The sequence below is a fragment of the Physcomitrium patens genome, chromosome 8 (genome assembly GCF_059467195.1).
Source record: "Physcomitrium patens ecotype Gransden chromosome 8, ASM5946719v1, whole genome shotgun sequence".
Taxonomy (NCBI): Eukaryota; Viridiplantae; Streptophyta; class Bryopsida; order Funariales; family Funariaceae; genus Physcomitrium; species Physcomitrium patens.
The window spans coordinates 17,327,655-17,343,618 of NC_143417.1; the positions used below are offsets into that span (position 1 = coordinate 17,327,655).

The following is a 15,964-nucleotide window of genomic DNA, read 5'->3' on the forward strand; positions in this document are numbered from 1 at the left end:
GAGGCAAATAGTAACACTAAAACAGATTATATTCTCGTAGAGAAGACGCAAGGTGGTTTGATTTTCAGTCGAATTCACTCAAGGACCCGAAGTCGTAATAAAAGCACATAAAATGCGTGAGATTTAGTTACAGGTTGGGTTTTGAAGCCAATTCGCACTTGCCAATCAATGACACCCATGGATCTAGAGTTGAAGACAGTAGGCAGATGTGCTTTCCGTTGCCAAAGGATTATTGCTACAAATCGTTAAAACCACACGGTTTGCTAAGCTCACGTAAATTTTCTTTCCTAATCAAAACTTATTTGACATCTATCAATCTGATCTTTTGTCAGGTTCATGCTTGATTTGACCAAGAAGAGATTGTTCTTCACACTCGGCTCGAAAGTGCACCGGAAGACAGAGCTCATAATCTGGGTAGTCTACAAAACTAAACTCAGACCAATAGAATTTAACAAAGTTTGTTGCGGTATGCACCGAAAATTTGGCTAAGATTATCTACAGAGGGCATTGCCTTCTATGGACTCACAGCAAGGTTAGTTCTCGCCGCATCTAGTGAAGATATTGTACATGATTACAGATCAGTTGCCTAATAGTACCTCTCGCTCGCTCTCGCTACTTCGCTCGAACGGCACTGACGTCCTGACTTGCCTATGTCATTCCAGTTGTGCGGATCATGATACACTGCAATAATCGTATTCCATCGATGAGAAGTACAAACGGCATCTTGGTCGGCCACAATCATCATGAATTCGCAGCATCAAGGTGAACGGAATAGTGGCACGCTGGTATTGATACAAAGACTGCCTGAGATATTTTTGGTTTCATGTCAGGTTGTCCTTGGGTCAGTTGTGAGTTTTGTTGCATTTAATGGAGCCTCTCCACTTGATCACACCCCAAGGTACCACGGTGGTACACAGTCCTCATAGGTTTCTTTGACCCGAGCTCCTGAAGCAAGTACACTATCGCGATCTTGAGTCACTCAAGGTCATTCCATCACTTGTGGGGTGAAGAGCAGTACCAGCCTCATATCACGGATTTATCGTCCTTTGGGGAATTGTTCCGGCACAAACTCAAATGTCCCCAGCTAATCATGAAAGTAACACCTCACCCCCACTAATACCAGTCAATGAAGAATTGTATTCGAGCATTGTGGTACCTGCTCGTCACTGGGTAACTCAGGAGCAGTAAGTATCAACTTGTGGCAGTTATTAACATTTGATGAAAAGCATTCAGCGTCAACTTCACGCCGATGACCGTGATCCGGAGAGGATGAGAAACCCAACCTTCAAGAAGAGTTCCGGTGCCAGATTTCAGCTCTTGGGCTTGTTGCTGCATGTTGAACTCGTAAGTTGCAACCTTGCTGTAAGAAAGATGACCCTACGGTTGCGCTTTATGGCAGTCTCTGAGCTCTTGAGGCCATCACATACATACCTCAACTCATTAGTTTGGTTTTCTTTGTTTTTGTCATTTTGATAATTTTTAATTTTGGTTTAAGAAGAGGGATAGCTTAGTGCATGGGGGAGAGAGTCATACCACATTGTTGTAGTTACGCGCTTTGGTAGCTTGATGCTTTTTTGAATCATTCGTGTCCGGTGACAGCAACGTGGTAGTGCAACGTTTCCTTCCTTGAGATCGTTCTTTCTGTTCACAACCACGTTGAAGTTATCAGGAACGTCGTATAGGGAAGTTGATAAAGGTTACAATGTTTTTGGATGCCTCGGAATGCCTGTACCTGTTTAGCAAAGGTAATAAAACTTGCAAGATGCTCTCCGAAAGTATAAGCTGGAGGTGAGGATGGGGAGACAAGTGAGAGCGCTTATTCATGTGCAGCAAGCGTGCCACAATCTTTCACTTTTTGCTGACACAGGCGTTGCAACTTGCACACCAAGCTTCTCAGTCCGAAATTTCGTCAAATTTGCAACCGCCCAACCGCAAAGGTACATATCGAAACCTGCAATGCGGCGGGTGGGTCTGCAGCAAGATCGAGGAAAAGTTGATGGTCATTGTTTCAAGTCATGCATTGAAACTGGTTATGACTAGATTCATTTTACCAGCAACTAGAGGCTGCTGGCTCATAAAGTTGAATACTCCCTGAAGCTCGGTTAACTTGGGAAGCCATCTTCTTCAGACTGTTGGTACATTGTGAATACCAACTCTGAGGTATTCCAACTTGAAATCTGAAGAATACTCTCGTTTGATGTTGCATTGTGCAGACCAGCTTCTGCTTCAGCAAGCGATAGCCCTTCACGGATCCATTGAAGGACACATTGAGAATAGCTGTAGAACTGCGAATAGAGTGGGATTTCCGCATCTACATTTCCTTCTGCTCTTCATGGTAGATGAATGGGCGCGGTATGGGGTGGGCAGTGCTTGTAATTGTAGCAACGATGATCCTCCTAATCCCACTCATGTCAATCCTCCCCCTGCCTCCACCACCGTGGCTGCTCATGCTGCTGCCGATCCTTGTCTTCGGGGCGCTCGTAGCGCAAGCCCTGTTTCACGCTGAAGTCCACAATGTCAATGTTCCGAGGAAACAATTGGAGTCTATTTTATGAGTTTGGAGAGACTCTTACGAACTGCAACCAAGGTCACGGAAGCATCAACGACCCAATTTTATTTGGTGCTGGTATTCTGAAGAGCGGTTCAGCTTGTTGAGACCATGTGCACAGTAGAGCAGTTTGGCATTAAATTGGGTAGCGATTACCATATCAGAGAAATAATGCCAATGGCAATGTTTTCATTAAAATGGCTCCGCGAATTCGCACTTCAGGATTCAAGAGTACTCACAAGAGCTCCTTTCTGAAATAGACCTTGGAGGATCAGCCAATTTTTCTTTTTGCCTGTTACTGATTTGAATGAGATGAATCTCAATGACTTGTTGCCGTGCCTGACCGCTGTTCATTTTCATTTCTGACTCATTCTAGAACTCTCACCTGAAGGATAGCGGCTGGTGAAAGCATGAAGATAGAATCAATAGCTATAGCGTACTAGTTCTTAGCACTTCTCAATTTGAGATTGTATTAGCTAATAAGCTGTTTCGTCTATCGAGGCTCCTTCATTCGGGAAGCTGCCTAACAGTGCAACGACTAGAGGAACACATTTCCATGAAATGCCGTCACGACACACGGCAGAAAATCAGCGAAAATGATCTTTAGGCCTTTTCCACCGATCACAGGTCTCTTCGAAGGGTACCGAGCATGTTGTGGAGAATGTTCGTTGGCCAGCAGCGAATGGTGTTTCCCCACTTCATTCGGACCACTTGTCATGAGCTGCAGGTCCGTCACCCTCTGATAGGATCTTTCTCCTCGCCATCCTTGTAACTACTGCCCACTGTGGCATTCCAGGCTGAGACACGGACAAATCATTTGCCACTTTCGTTATGCGGGTCATGGCTGATGGGAGCAATGTCGAGAGAATCAAAAGTAAGCAACCTCTGTACAACTCACTCACGCATCGCATTTTCGACCTAATGCTGATTTACCCAGTTGCGTTTTCCACTGCAAAGTCGCAATCTGAGCTAGGATCCTTTAAAATGCATATCCAGTCATCCACTGAACCCCTTTCCTAAGTCGTTGAGCATTTACAGACAGATATCATAACTACAATACTTGTTGCGATCGAGAATGTGGATTTGGAGACATGGTTGATGATGACACAGGGATTTCCTGTTGATGCTGTGGTGACGCGTCCTGCCGGAAATCTCCGAGAATTCTCGGAGATTGGTGGGGAAGCATTTGCGTTGCCGTTCGACGCCACGAGCATCATCACAGTTGGGTCCCGGTACGAGACGCAGAGTCCCGTGGTGGAGCATCTCCACCCTCAACTCACAATACAAGACGGTACTCCCAAATGGAGAAAGCCATAAATATGCGAGGATATCTTCTGGTTATAATGCTACTCATGTTAATTATTCTCAACCCTGCTGAATGATAATTGGAATATAGTCAAGATGTGATGAGAGATTAGAAATTTATCAAAAGATTATCATCAAAACTTACAATATAAGTTTAAGAGCAATATAAACGAGATCAGGTTTTTAGATTAAAAAACTGGACACATGATTTTAGGAAATTTATTAAAAGATTTAAAGTAATCTAAAATATGAAGTTTCTTCATGAAACTCTCACCAGGAACCACCGAAGATGCCCAGATGGCGAGACGCTTGTTGCGTTGTCTCGACGGTTTCATTGATAAGGATGCGATGACGCCCTATGTATCAACTGCATGCCAGCCCACTCGGAATTTGTGTGATAATGGAGCCGCTCTCTCTGCATCGCGGACCTCGTTCATGGCAGTTGTGGGGATTCTGCAGGTGAGTTCTGAACGGGCCACTCCTCTGTTCGAATCTTGCGCTGCAGCGTTTGCTATGGTACTCAGACTCTTGCTTTCCGATGTTCCTGGTTTTGCACCGCCCATCGTTGTGTAGCGGGGAAGCTCCTTCAGTTATTGACTTCGAGCGAGGTTGCAAATGCAGTTTAAGAGCTGGGTTTGCAAGTTTTTGGCTACCGTGTGGGAGTAGCTGTGTCAAAGAATAGGAAGGGGAGTGGACGAGCATCTGAGTTCTCTAAGGATGCCGTCTTTGTGCCAGAGACCATCGCGAAAGCCCTTAGTTCCTTAGCAAAATTGGGAGGCCCAAATTTTCTGATTAAGACTTGGGTAGTGATTTGCGAATTTCCAGCGAAAATTGTGGGTAAGTTCCTTTGCTACCACTCTTACTCCTGATCGATTGGATATCATTATGTACCGGTGAAGCCTGTTGAGATGTCTCTCCTGAATACCCACAATCTCCGTCTTGGATTAAAGGGTCAGCTCCGTGTTTAGAGATATTCTCACATTTTGTGTATTGTCAAGGCTTCAAGAGTCTGTAATTTATGCAGAATTTGCTTCCTCTATAATTTTAGGATGCTTCTGATATAACCTTGTCTTAGGACAAATAACCAGTCTCTTTCTGATGAGCATTCTCAATTTTATTTAGTTATTTAGTTATTTATTTTTGCAGTGCTCGATAAATTAGTGCTTTAAATTAATTTTATATTGAGCTAGCTGAGAATGTGAAGCGTGAATTAAGACGGACTGTCGTGGGTTTGTTGAGACAGAGTTGAACGTTAAACCAATTGATACGTTCGTTACCATGAAATACGAAACAAGAAAATCACACTGCAATGATGAGCATGCCAATGTGAAGTTCGAGTAGTTGGATTGCAAAACGGTTATCTGATGCTTGTGGTTGATATTTCATCAGGATTTGACGCCTTCTATACCATCTTTTACAAAGCTCTAGAGTGAAAGACATTCTGATTAGCAGGTGCTGCTCTACCCAGTGTGCATACTCATTCGATGTGAAATGAATCGCGACGTTTACAGCATGAATAGAAGCAATCACCAAATACACAATTTCTTTAATAGTACCCTTTTGCCTTGATTTTGGAAGATGGAAGAAAATGAAGCCCAATTCAAAGTGCTGAAGAACGAATCAGACAGACAGGCAGATGAGAGAGTTAGCGACTAGAGAAGCAGGATAAACTAGTAGAGATAGGAAATTTGCCAACTCCGCTTCGAATCATGGAGAGGAGGGCGTTAAACGAATCAATATCGACCTGATCATCAATCACATCGGCGTTATCAACCACGTGTCACCCAGTTCGAGGTTTAGAGAGTATGAACTCCCCTTGGCCCAGCATGTTGAAAACCTCGAACTGGGTGAATCTTTTGCATGTGTTGAAAACTAAATTGACCCTTTCATCATAACCGTCATCAAAAAATTCTCCACTATTGAATTTGTAATGGTCAAAAATCAATGAAAAAATGGTTGGATTTTCAACCAATAATAATGAGTGGATTGATTTAGTAAATACTTGGGTTGCTTTAACAATTTCTTATATATATATATATATATATATACATATATTTAAAATATAATCTAATTATTTTGGTACTTGAGAAAGGTAAAAAAAATATATTTTTGTGATAACAATATGATGTTAAAAAAACACTTCTTATTATCTATTTTTATTTTTGTAGTTGTGAAATTTAATGGTTAAAAAAAAATCAAATATATATTTATCTTATTTGGTTATAATACCAATATTAATAGAAGTTACATTTAAAAGCTATTGATTTGCACACTAATCAAGGATCACATTTGCTTCTTGGTGATTAGATTTTCTATATATTTAGAGTTATCTCTTTTTGTTAAACTTGTTCCAATAGCATGGTTTGTTTTATACATTCAATAATTCAATTATATATCCTTCTAATTGATTTTATGGTCATTAATTTGTACTTTGTAAAATTTCAATTAGAGATATTTTAATAAAAGTAATTTATATTATTTTGTTATATAATTAATTAAATATTCTTTAATATACTACTAGTATTTAGTAGAAGTATTAGCAAAAATTTGCTACAATCTTACAATTCAAAAAACTTATACTTTTTGTTCATTTATTTTAAATACACAGATTTATTAAAACTTGTCTAACTTTATTATCTATGTCTAGAAACATAAACTAATTTAGGAATTTATAGCTAATGTGATTTATGAATAAATTTAGACTATTAAATATTCTAATATAAGGTTTTTTTAAGTATCTATAGTATAAAGTTCAATGAAAGTTGAACAAAAGTGTCCTTTTTATTTACTTGTTTATTATGATAAGACCAAAAACTTTAAATTAAAAAGTATATAATAGAGAAGTGAATTTGTAATTGAGAAATAATTTATACTAATCTTATAATTAGAATATATTTATATATTTGCAATGGTTATATTTTTCTATCAAAGATATTATATCTTTCTTTTACATTAGACAAGAATGTATAATATATTATATCTTAAGAAAAATCAAATATTATAGTATGGAGGTCATTTGAATCAAACATAGTTTAGCTAATCTTAACGATATAGCTTAGAAAATCTATTTAGATAATAGTTTGACCAATGCATTTCTAAGATTGATAGTGTCTAAGTTTACTATTGACTTTTACTAAAACTCCTATTTTTTTAAATAAAAATATAATAATAATAAAAATTAAAATAAATATTTTTTCAATAAAAAAAATAATATATCAGTTCACTACATATTTTTTTAAAGTTATGTTTTAGTAGGAATAAAGATTAATCTCAATGATTTTCAATTTAATAAAAAAACACCATATTATATACAAGTTGATGGGTTTGTCCACTAAGAAGGTCACACTCACACTTGTTTCTTTCTCCCACTTTCCATTTCAATAGAAAACTTAGCAATAAAGCAAATTTAGAAAGGAGTGTGAGAAGGATTCACTTATGCCAATGGTTCATATGTTGTATTATTCATACATCCATGTTGATTACAATATTTGCAATATTTGAATTTTTTTTGTCAATAAGTCTATCAAGCAAGCCACTCATTATAAAACCCCAAAGATGTATAATCCTATCAATCATGCCATTCATTATAAAACCCGAAAGATGTATAATCATATCAAGCACGCCATTCATTATAAAACCCCAAAGATGTATAATCCTATCAAGCACCCTATTCATTACAAAACCCCAAAGATGTATAATCCTATCAAGCACGCCATTTATTACAAAACCCCAAATATGTATAATACTAGAAGTAGATTATGCAAGCCCAACAATGAAATTATATTTCCATTATGGAATTTGCTTGAGATTTTGGAAGTGTTCATGATGTCCGCAGGAAACGATGACTTTCCATTCATAGATAAGAGCGTGGGGACCGATTCTCCCTAGCAGCCAGTCCAGACGGCTATCGAACCAGAAGCTACGGATCGATCAATGCGAGCGGACGCTCGGCGAACAAGCAACACTACTAGATGAATCAGTTCACCGAATAGCCATGGACCGAAAATTCAAGGAGAAACCTCTCATGCATACTAGAAGATTACACTTCAAGTCTAATCTCGGGAAAGTAGTGGAACTTAAATCTAAGATCTAGAGGAGCCAGACTTGCAGTGTTTAAAGGAAAGCAGTCGCTTGGTGTGAGTTGGTGTCAGGAATTGAAGCATCGGACGCGATTGTCGAGATGGTGGTGGACCTGTTCAAAAGGTGTGGGCGCGATGGATCATGCCTGGGCGCTGGGTAGCATCCAAGAGCTTCTTTCGAGCTTGGACCAGCTCATCGAAGAGTTGGTTCAGTTGGGTCGAGACTCTCTCCAGTCGCACCTGGATCTTTTCGACCAGCGCCACTAGCTGCTTCTCCAGCTTGTCCAGGGATTCTATCGATGATTCCTCCCCGGTCTGTTTTCGTGATGTCGGTTCCTTGATTTCCGCGACTATGCCCATCGTGCAGTCCTGCACAAGTTTGACCTCTTCGAACGCGAATTGGCGCCTCACACAACGATCGTCACTCAAGACCTCGAAGAGTTCCCTCTTTAGCCGCTCTTGCAACCTGCGGAACGAAGGAGACCAGAGGGTATCGTCTCCGCGGAACGTCTCGAGGTTTTGCTGCCAGGTGGTGGAAGATGGATAGGCGGACGGGTCTCTCTGAAGGGCCCAAATGAGGACGCTGGAGACGAAGTCGGTTGTCTTTCCCGTTGCGCGCGCGACTTGGGCTAGCCTTGCGGTGCTCCTCGAGGTTTTGTAGATTCCACTGTTGTCATGGTTAGGCCTAGAAGGACATGGCCATGGTTGAGCAACGACGTTACTGCTATCAATTGTGAATTTTTCGCCGATGGCAATGCTTGCATACCGCTGGGGACTGCCCGTGGTGCCTTTTGGGTTAAACTGCAACCCCAGCGTTTGTGATAATTCCACAGTGCTAAGTGGGTGGATCATTTCGCTTAGCTTAGATTCATAGGTTTGCAGTGCAGCCATCAGGGTACTGTTCGATGCGCAATCTTGGTTTCCTGCCCGGGATCTGCTACCAGCAAAAGAGCAACAATTAGATTAGTGTGCTCAATGAGAGTACGACTCGGAGAGCGTTGGGTCAGGAAGTGTTCGCCCACGGAACGGTCCTAAGGCTCCGTGTTGTTGAAAATTGAGCATGAATTTCATGTTATTGAGTTCTAAAATGAGAGCAAACTACAAAAAACATAAATGTAACAAATCTCGCTCTTGAAAGTAAGGTACGATACTGTGCACGACTCTTTAATTTCTTGGGTATGAGAATTGCTTTACATGCTTTCACCTTTCCAGAGCTTGTTCGACGAGCTGTACGCACATCATGAAATGCTCAAACCTTGATACCGCAGGTTTGAGGACATTGCAGACATCAAGTAGCTTCATGCTCTCTATCATGTACTCCTCGATCCACATCTCCTCAGCCACTTTGACGTCGGGCATTAGAGCTCGCACGTCCTCGAACAGGACCATTATTTCTGAAAACGTGGACCGCATGAATTCGATCCCAAGCGACACCCACTCCAGCGTCAACCATTGTGGTTCCACCTTCTGCTCTAGCGCATCCAATTTGTCAGACAGAGATGTGTAGAACACTTCGCACTTTTCTACACGGGTGTCGCCTCTAGCACCTGCAGGAGGCTTTTTTTGACTTGAGAACCTTGACGATCCACTTGTTGCCATTATTTCCAGACTTCCAAGACGATGTAACACTCCTCTCGCACAACTTCGGATGAGTTCAGTCACATCCGTGTAAGTATCCGATGCAGCTTCACAAACCGATTTCTATCCAGGATCGAGAAAATTACCTCTTAAGCTTCCATGTCAAAAGAAACTCGTGCCTTCCGGAACATTAATCTTAAGTACGTAGCCTCGACGTGATTCTAAATCATCTCTAGTGATCGATCGAGCTCAATCGCTCTGCACTAGTGATGCACTCAGTAACTAGCAATCTGGACATGGAGTAAAGCGACCCCCATTCAAATTCCTTCGAATCCATTCACAAATCTGTGAATGGATTCGGCAAATGCTTCTACCCTTGAAATGCAGACTGCAAAGAAATTGTGCTTGTGCTTTCACAACAGAGTTGGTCAACTTTGAATTAAGTCTAGGTGTAATCTGAAAAATCAAGCCTTGCTCCTGTTTCACAAGTACTTTCGACGCATGCAAATTACACCGACGTGCATAATCCGTAAGCATTGGTTGGGAGGAGGAGGTTCACTCACAATGATGGACGCTCATGTAGGTGGTTGTTGCAATTGCAAGCAAGCGTGGCAAGTTGACGCGCGTGAATGTTCCTCAGTTGCTTGAGAGTAGCACCCCGGAGAACAGAGGAAGAATTTAAATCTGAACAAGCACAAGCCATAATTGACTATCTGGGGATCTCCGTTACTCCACTTGCTCATCGGTCCAAGTTTGCAGCATACTCCATTAGGCGTGATGCTGTTAACGTTCAGATACAGTCCCCAACAGTGACACTCGCGAATCCGGCTCTGGAGCTGCCAGTGCGTACACACGAGCACATGCGTGATGCCGTAGCGGCAAGCAACCACCGAAACCAATAAAAGAAACGATAATCAGAATATTAAAAATCATATTTTGAAGTTGCAAACTTGATGCAGCGTCAACGAACAAACCAGAGAATTTCCGCAAAATTTGATCACACTAGTTGTGCTTGCCGCCGACAGCGTGTCGCAGCGTCAAACTGGACGAAAAGTCTGACATCTATGATCTCTCACGACTGTATCATGCTTACGCTTCCAAAGGCCACAGAGAAGCGGCCAGATTACGATTACAGACCTCGAAATTGTGACACTGTGATCTTAAGTTCTGTGCGTTAGAGGTCCTCCACAATATTAGCTTCTGTTCCAAACTGGCGGAACAAGTTTCTTCTAGTGAAAGTTTGTGAATTTGACTCAATCCCATGCCGCTCTCAAAGCATGGGTCTCCCAAAAAGTGAATCTTAATACATTTTTCAGCCTTACTCCAAATCTGTGAGTGGGAAAGTTATTGAACACCATGCTAACGTGTAATACCGGATAGGGTCGCCACCGCCACTGCCGCTGTTGGGAGGAGTCTAGCCCACTGATTCATAGACCCACCCAGAAGCATCACACACACTACAATGGTACCAATACGATTTGGCGATTTCTAAGTTTGAGTGATTGAAAATCAGTGTTTTGTTGCAGTGTAAGTAGCAGAGCCAGTAGACCATTGAGCCCGGCTTTGTACAGAGGGTAGTATACGAGATTCACATTCTATCAAACCTTCATAAATGCATTTCTTCTTTATTGGTAGACGATTCAATTGTTTTTTGTTTTTGTTCTCTTTTTTTCTTTTTTTTTCCTTAACTTTTAAGCAAGTTTAACATACCGTCATGAGAATGGATCGGATGATATTTCTGACTGTCTTTTGCTGGCAAATCTAAATCTTGAACTGTGTTCTTTGTTTTTTTGCTACTAGATTGTCTGTAAATGAACCCTTGCAATGAAAACCATATCTGGTAGATCAATTTAAACAATGAGGAGAGATCTGTTCCAAACAATGGTTTGCTTGGAGTTTTAGGGATGTGTGAGTTGGATAGAGTAAAGATTGTTGGTTTTGGAGGTGCATGATTCCATCCATTGGTCGTTGCTGGACTAAACCAAAATCTGTGCAACGTGATTTTATTAATTGCAATGGCTACTGATTGTAGAAGAAATTTACTCTCTCTGTGCATTAATAGTAATGTCTCTATGCCAACAGAATTGGGTTAACATTGTTTCAATATGAGAGGATATATTATCTCCAGGCCTGACTTTATTGACTATTATATTTCGTTTTTGTTATTTAATAAATTAATTTCTTGTAATTCTTACATATCTAAACACAATGAATAAGTAAAATTATTTATACGACAATTATAAATAAATAAATAAATTAGAAATCACTCAGATGATATCTTCAAAATACAAATATTAAAATTGTTTTTAAAGTTATAAAAAAATATAATAAACTTTTTAAATAAATGAGTAATTTTTTTCGATTATTTTTTTATAAAAAAAGCTTAGAAATGAAATTATTATTTAGTGGTATACACAAATGCAAGATACAAGTCATTTTTGCTCTTTTCAATACATAATTTGTATTTTTATTATGATTTAAAAATCTCTTATTTTTTATAATAGATTGGAGCTAATAATGTACTTTCTTATTGGATAAATATAATTATAATTTTAAATTTTAAATTTCATTTTTTTATATAAATAAATATTTTTGAAATAAGTAATTATAAGTATTAAAGTTATTTTAACACCATTTTAGTTTAGAATATCTTTGATTGGTTCAAAAAACATTTTGTTCTTGAATATTTTTAATTTTTCTTTCAAATCTATTGTGTTATATTGTATAAAAAATATTTTCAAATTTTATTATGAGTATAGTGGTTAAATTTAATTCAATCAGCTTTAAAGCAATATTTTATTATAAATTTAACATGGATTTATTTTTAGAATTCAGAATAATTTACAAGATATAAAATTATATTTTTTGTAGAAATTAATAGAATAATATACAACAAGGAAGTTAACCAAATTACTATTGTATTTTTGTTGATTTATTGTTACTTTAAATCTTTTGAGTTAGTAAAATATTATTTTTTTTTACCTGAATACACTATTTTGTGTTATAAATATCTTTAAGTAAATATTCATTAATAGTATTAAATAATATCAAGATTAATTTCTTTTAAATTTAATGTTGTAGTTGTTTATAAAGAACATCTAATCACAATTTACAATAGAATAAAATTGCCAATATTTCTATATTTTATAAGTATTAAATTAAGTAAAAATATTAATTATATTAGATTTAATAAATAAAAAAATCTTATATTTGCATGTAATAATATTAGCATTAATGTAAAATCATCCATTAATATTTTAAAAGATTCACTAGTCATAACATCCTACTAAAATTATTTTTTTCTTGTTAAGTTCTTTATTAACATTCTAAAGAAGCCTAAACTTTTTTTTTAATGTTGTATGTATATAATTGATTCATGTATCTACTACTCCATGATTTTTGTCTAAATTTTCTTTAGATCCATAGAAATATCTTTGCTTGATCTAATAAAAGCTAAGAATATAATTAAATATTAATATAATTATAATTTCTAATATATAATATGATTCTTGTTCTTAAAGCTTTTTCAATACTAATTACAAATGGTGCTTCTAATCTTCTTTATTCTTAAAGCATTATGGATGTTTCATATACAAATTTATCAAATGTGTAACAAAATCTGTACTCTTGATTTTTCTAAAAGTGTAACTAAGAGTGTACTTAATCAAGTAGAAAATCACAAGTCTAGTATAATTAAACTTGTGTTTATAGATGCAAGAGTTTTTTTTTACATACTGCAAAAGAAAGATCACCTTGTATCATTTATGCCACACTCATTTCTAATGGTGTAAAGACTTCAAGTGGCACTCCAAGCCAATATCAAGAATTTTAAGATTTTTTTGAAAAAAAGAATGCAGATACTCTTCCAGAACATCGGTCCTATGACTACTCAATTGATCTTCAAGAAGGAGCACAATCGCCATTTGGACCAATCTAGAATTTATCACAAAATGAGTTGCCTGAACTCAAAGAATATATTAAAGAGAATGTAGCTAAAAACTTCATATGCCATTCCAAATCTCGAATATGAGCCCTAATTTTATTTGTGAAGAAAAAAGATGGATTATTATAGATGTGTATTGATTATCGAGGACTCAATAAGATCACCATCAAGAACATATATTCATTATTTTTAATATCTACACTTCTTGATCACTTGAATTAAGCTAAGATTTATACAAAAATAGATATATGATGAGCATATAATCTGGTATGCATCAAAGAAGGTGATAAATAGAAGATTGCATTTTGAACTAGGTATGGATATTTTAAATATAATGTCATGCCTTTTGGACTTATAAATGCACTAGCAGCTTTTTAACATCTTATGAATGATGTTTTTTGAGAGTTTTTAGAAAATTTTGTTGTTTGTTATCTAGATGATATTTTGATCTATTCAAAAAACATAGAAGAACATAAATTTCATGTTTGCTATGTATTACAAAACTTAAGAGATGCAAGATTCTATGCCAAGATAGAAAAGTCTATATTCTTCACTACTCAAGTTGACTTCTTAGGTTACATCATTTTAAATAATGGACTTATGATGGATCCTAAAAAAGTTCAAACTATTATGGATTGGAAGATTTCAAAAATAGTCCAAGATATCTAATATTTTTTGAGATTTATCAACTACTATTGGATCTTTATGAAAGACTTCTCTCAAATTATAGCTTTACTTACATATTTGACTTGTAAATACAAACGTTAGTAGAATTAAGAAGTGGAAGCAGTATTTGAAGCTTTAAAGACAATCTTTGTTTCTGCACCAATCTTATATCATGTTGACTTTTTTAAGCCATTCTTTATAGAAATAGATGTATCAGACTTTGCTTTGGGTGTCGTATTATCATAAATGGGAATAGGTGATAAACTTCACCTAGTAACTTTTCATTCTAGAAAATTTTCAGCAGTTAAGATTAACTATGAAATCCATGACAAAGAACTTCTTGCAATTATGGATTCTTTTCAAGAATGGTGTCATTATCTAGAAGGCACTTCTAGCCCGGTCATTGTATATACGAATCACAAGAACTTCAAGTATTTCATGTCAATTCATATTTTGAATCGTCACTAAGCTTGTTGGAACATATCTTTATTAAGATTTGAGCTCAATAATACTTATTGGCTAGAAAAACAACAAGGTTTGTCTGATACCCTTTTTTGACATTTTTACCTTGCACCTAAAGAAAAAAATGTAACTTTTGATCAACAAAAGATAATTTTATTGAAGCAAGAATAATTTCATCTTCAAGCAATGAAATCAATATTTATTTTTGATTCAAGTTTTTTCAAACAAATTCAATCAATTATGTCCTCTAATCCTCTTGTTCATAATATGAAGAATACTTCTTTTAAGTCTTATGATACTTCTAAGATTGAATTCAAGAACAACCTACTTTATTTCAAAGGACACTTATATGTGCCAGTAAGAGAAGCATGTTTAGGTGTTCTTTAAGTATGTCATGACTTTTTAGCAATATGACATTTTTGGATATAACAAGACTTTGGAGGTAATATCTAAAGATTTTTGGTGGCCGCAAATATAGAAGGCTATAAAAGACTTTGTTCAATCATGTGACATTTGCTCAAGATCAAAAACTCCTCATCATCGATCTTATGGACTTCTTCAGCCATTACCTATTTCAGAACAACCATGGTCTTTTATTTCTATGGATTTTATTACAAATCTTTAAGTCTCAGGTTTGTAAGATTCTATATTCATGATAGTAGATCATTTCACCAAAATGGCACGTTTTGTACCATGTACAAAATCTATCACAAGTGAAGAAATTGCCAAGTTTTTTCTTGATAATATCTATCGATATCATGGATTGCCAAAAAATATTATATTAGATAGGAAGACTCAATTTATATCAAGATTTTGGAAAAATCTTTTTAAGATTCTAAAGATGGACATAAATCTTTCTTTAGCCTTTTATCTTCAAATTGATGGACAGATAGAGCTTGTAAACCAAGTTGTGGAGCAATATTTAAGGTATACCAACAATTATTAATAAGACGATTAGAAAATTTTATTACCTTTGGTAGAGTTTGCTTATAATAATACGATTCATTCTTCTATACAACAAATATCTTTCTTTATCAATTATGATTACAATCCATGACTTAATATTTTTGACTTTTTAAAAGTTGATAATCCTAAAATAGAAAGTTTAGCAAATCATTTGTCTGAGCTACATGCAACAATGAAGGTACAATTAAATTAAGCTCAAGAACGACAAAAGATGAATTCGGATGTCTATCAAAAGAAACAATCATAATTCAATATAGGTGACAAGATATGATTACTTTGTCATAATATCAAGACTACTTGTCCTTGTGATGAGTTGGACTACCTCAGGCTTAGACCTTTTCATATTTGTAGACAAATCAATCCAATTGCTTATCAATTATATGTACCGGAGTCAATGAAGAACTATCTTATATTCCA

The 15,964-nt window shown here is 36.7% G+C and overlaps 2 protein-coding genes across 10 annotated transcripts; one reads left to right on the forward strand and one right to left on the reverse strand.

The window, feature by feature from the left end:
- Positions 1-881: 881 nt before the first annotated feature.
- Positions 882-5,611, forward strand: LOC112285395 (uncharacterized). 6 transcript variants are annotated; one of them, XR_016504611.1, is made up of 7 exons: positions 882-1,937; positions 2,214-3,422; positions 3,570-3,839; positions 4,131-4,312; positions 4,475-4,690; positions 5,243-5,305; positions 5,432-5,611. XR_016504611.1 is itself a non-coding variant. In XM_090252738.1 (5 exons), exons 2-5 carry the CDS (start codon positions 3,380-3,382, stop codon positions 4,517-4,519), a joined length of 540 nt encoding a protein of 179 aa, XP_090108864.1. In that variant the 5' UTR covers positions 882-1,937; positions 2,214-3,379; the 3' UTR covers positions 4,520-5,611. The 6 variants fall into 6 exon arrangements, 3 of the variants coding, with proteins under 3 accessions (XP_090108864.1, XP_073392052.1, XP_073392054.1); XR_016504610.1 differs by having other exon boundaries at positions 5,097-5,611; XR_016504609.1 differs by having other exon boundaries at positions 5,243-5,611.
- A 2,058-nt stretch (positions 5,612-7,669) lies between these two features.
- On the reverse strand, positions 7,670-10,606 carry LOC112285510 (uncharacterized). 4 transcript variants are annotated; one of them, XM_024526412.3, is made up of 3 exons: positions 10,074-10,606; positions 9,137-9,479; positions 7,670-8,866 (listed from the first exon to the last, which is right to left on the reverse strand). In XM_024526412.3, exons 1-3 carry the CDS (start codon positions 10,087-10,089, stop codon positions 8,050-8,052), a joined length of 1,176 nt encoding a protein of 391 aa, XP_024382180.1. In that variant the 5' UTR covers positions 10,090-10,606; the 3' UTR covers positions 7,670-8,049. The 4 variants fall into 4 exon arrangements, with proteins under 4 accessions (XP_024382180.1, XP_024382179.1, XP_024382181.1 ...); XM_024526411.3 differs by having other exon boundaries at positions 9,137-9,633; positions 10,074-10,209; XM_024526413.3 differs by having other exon boundaries at positions 9,137-9,399; positions 10,074-10,200.
- Between the last annotated feature and the right edge of the window lie 5,358 nt (positions 10,607-15,964).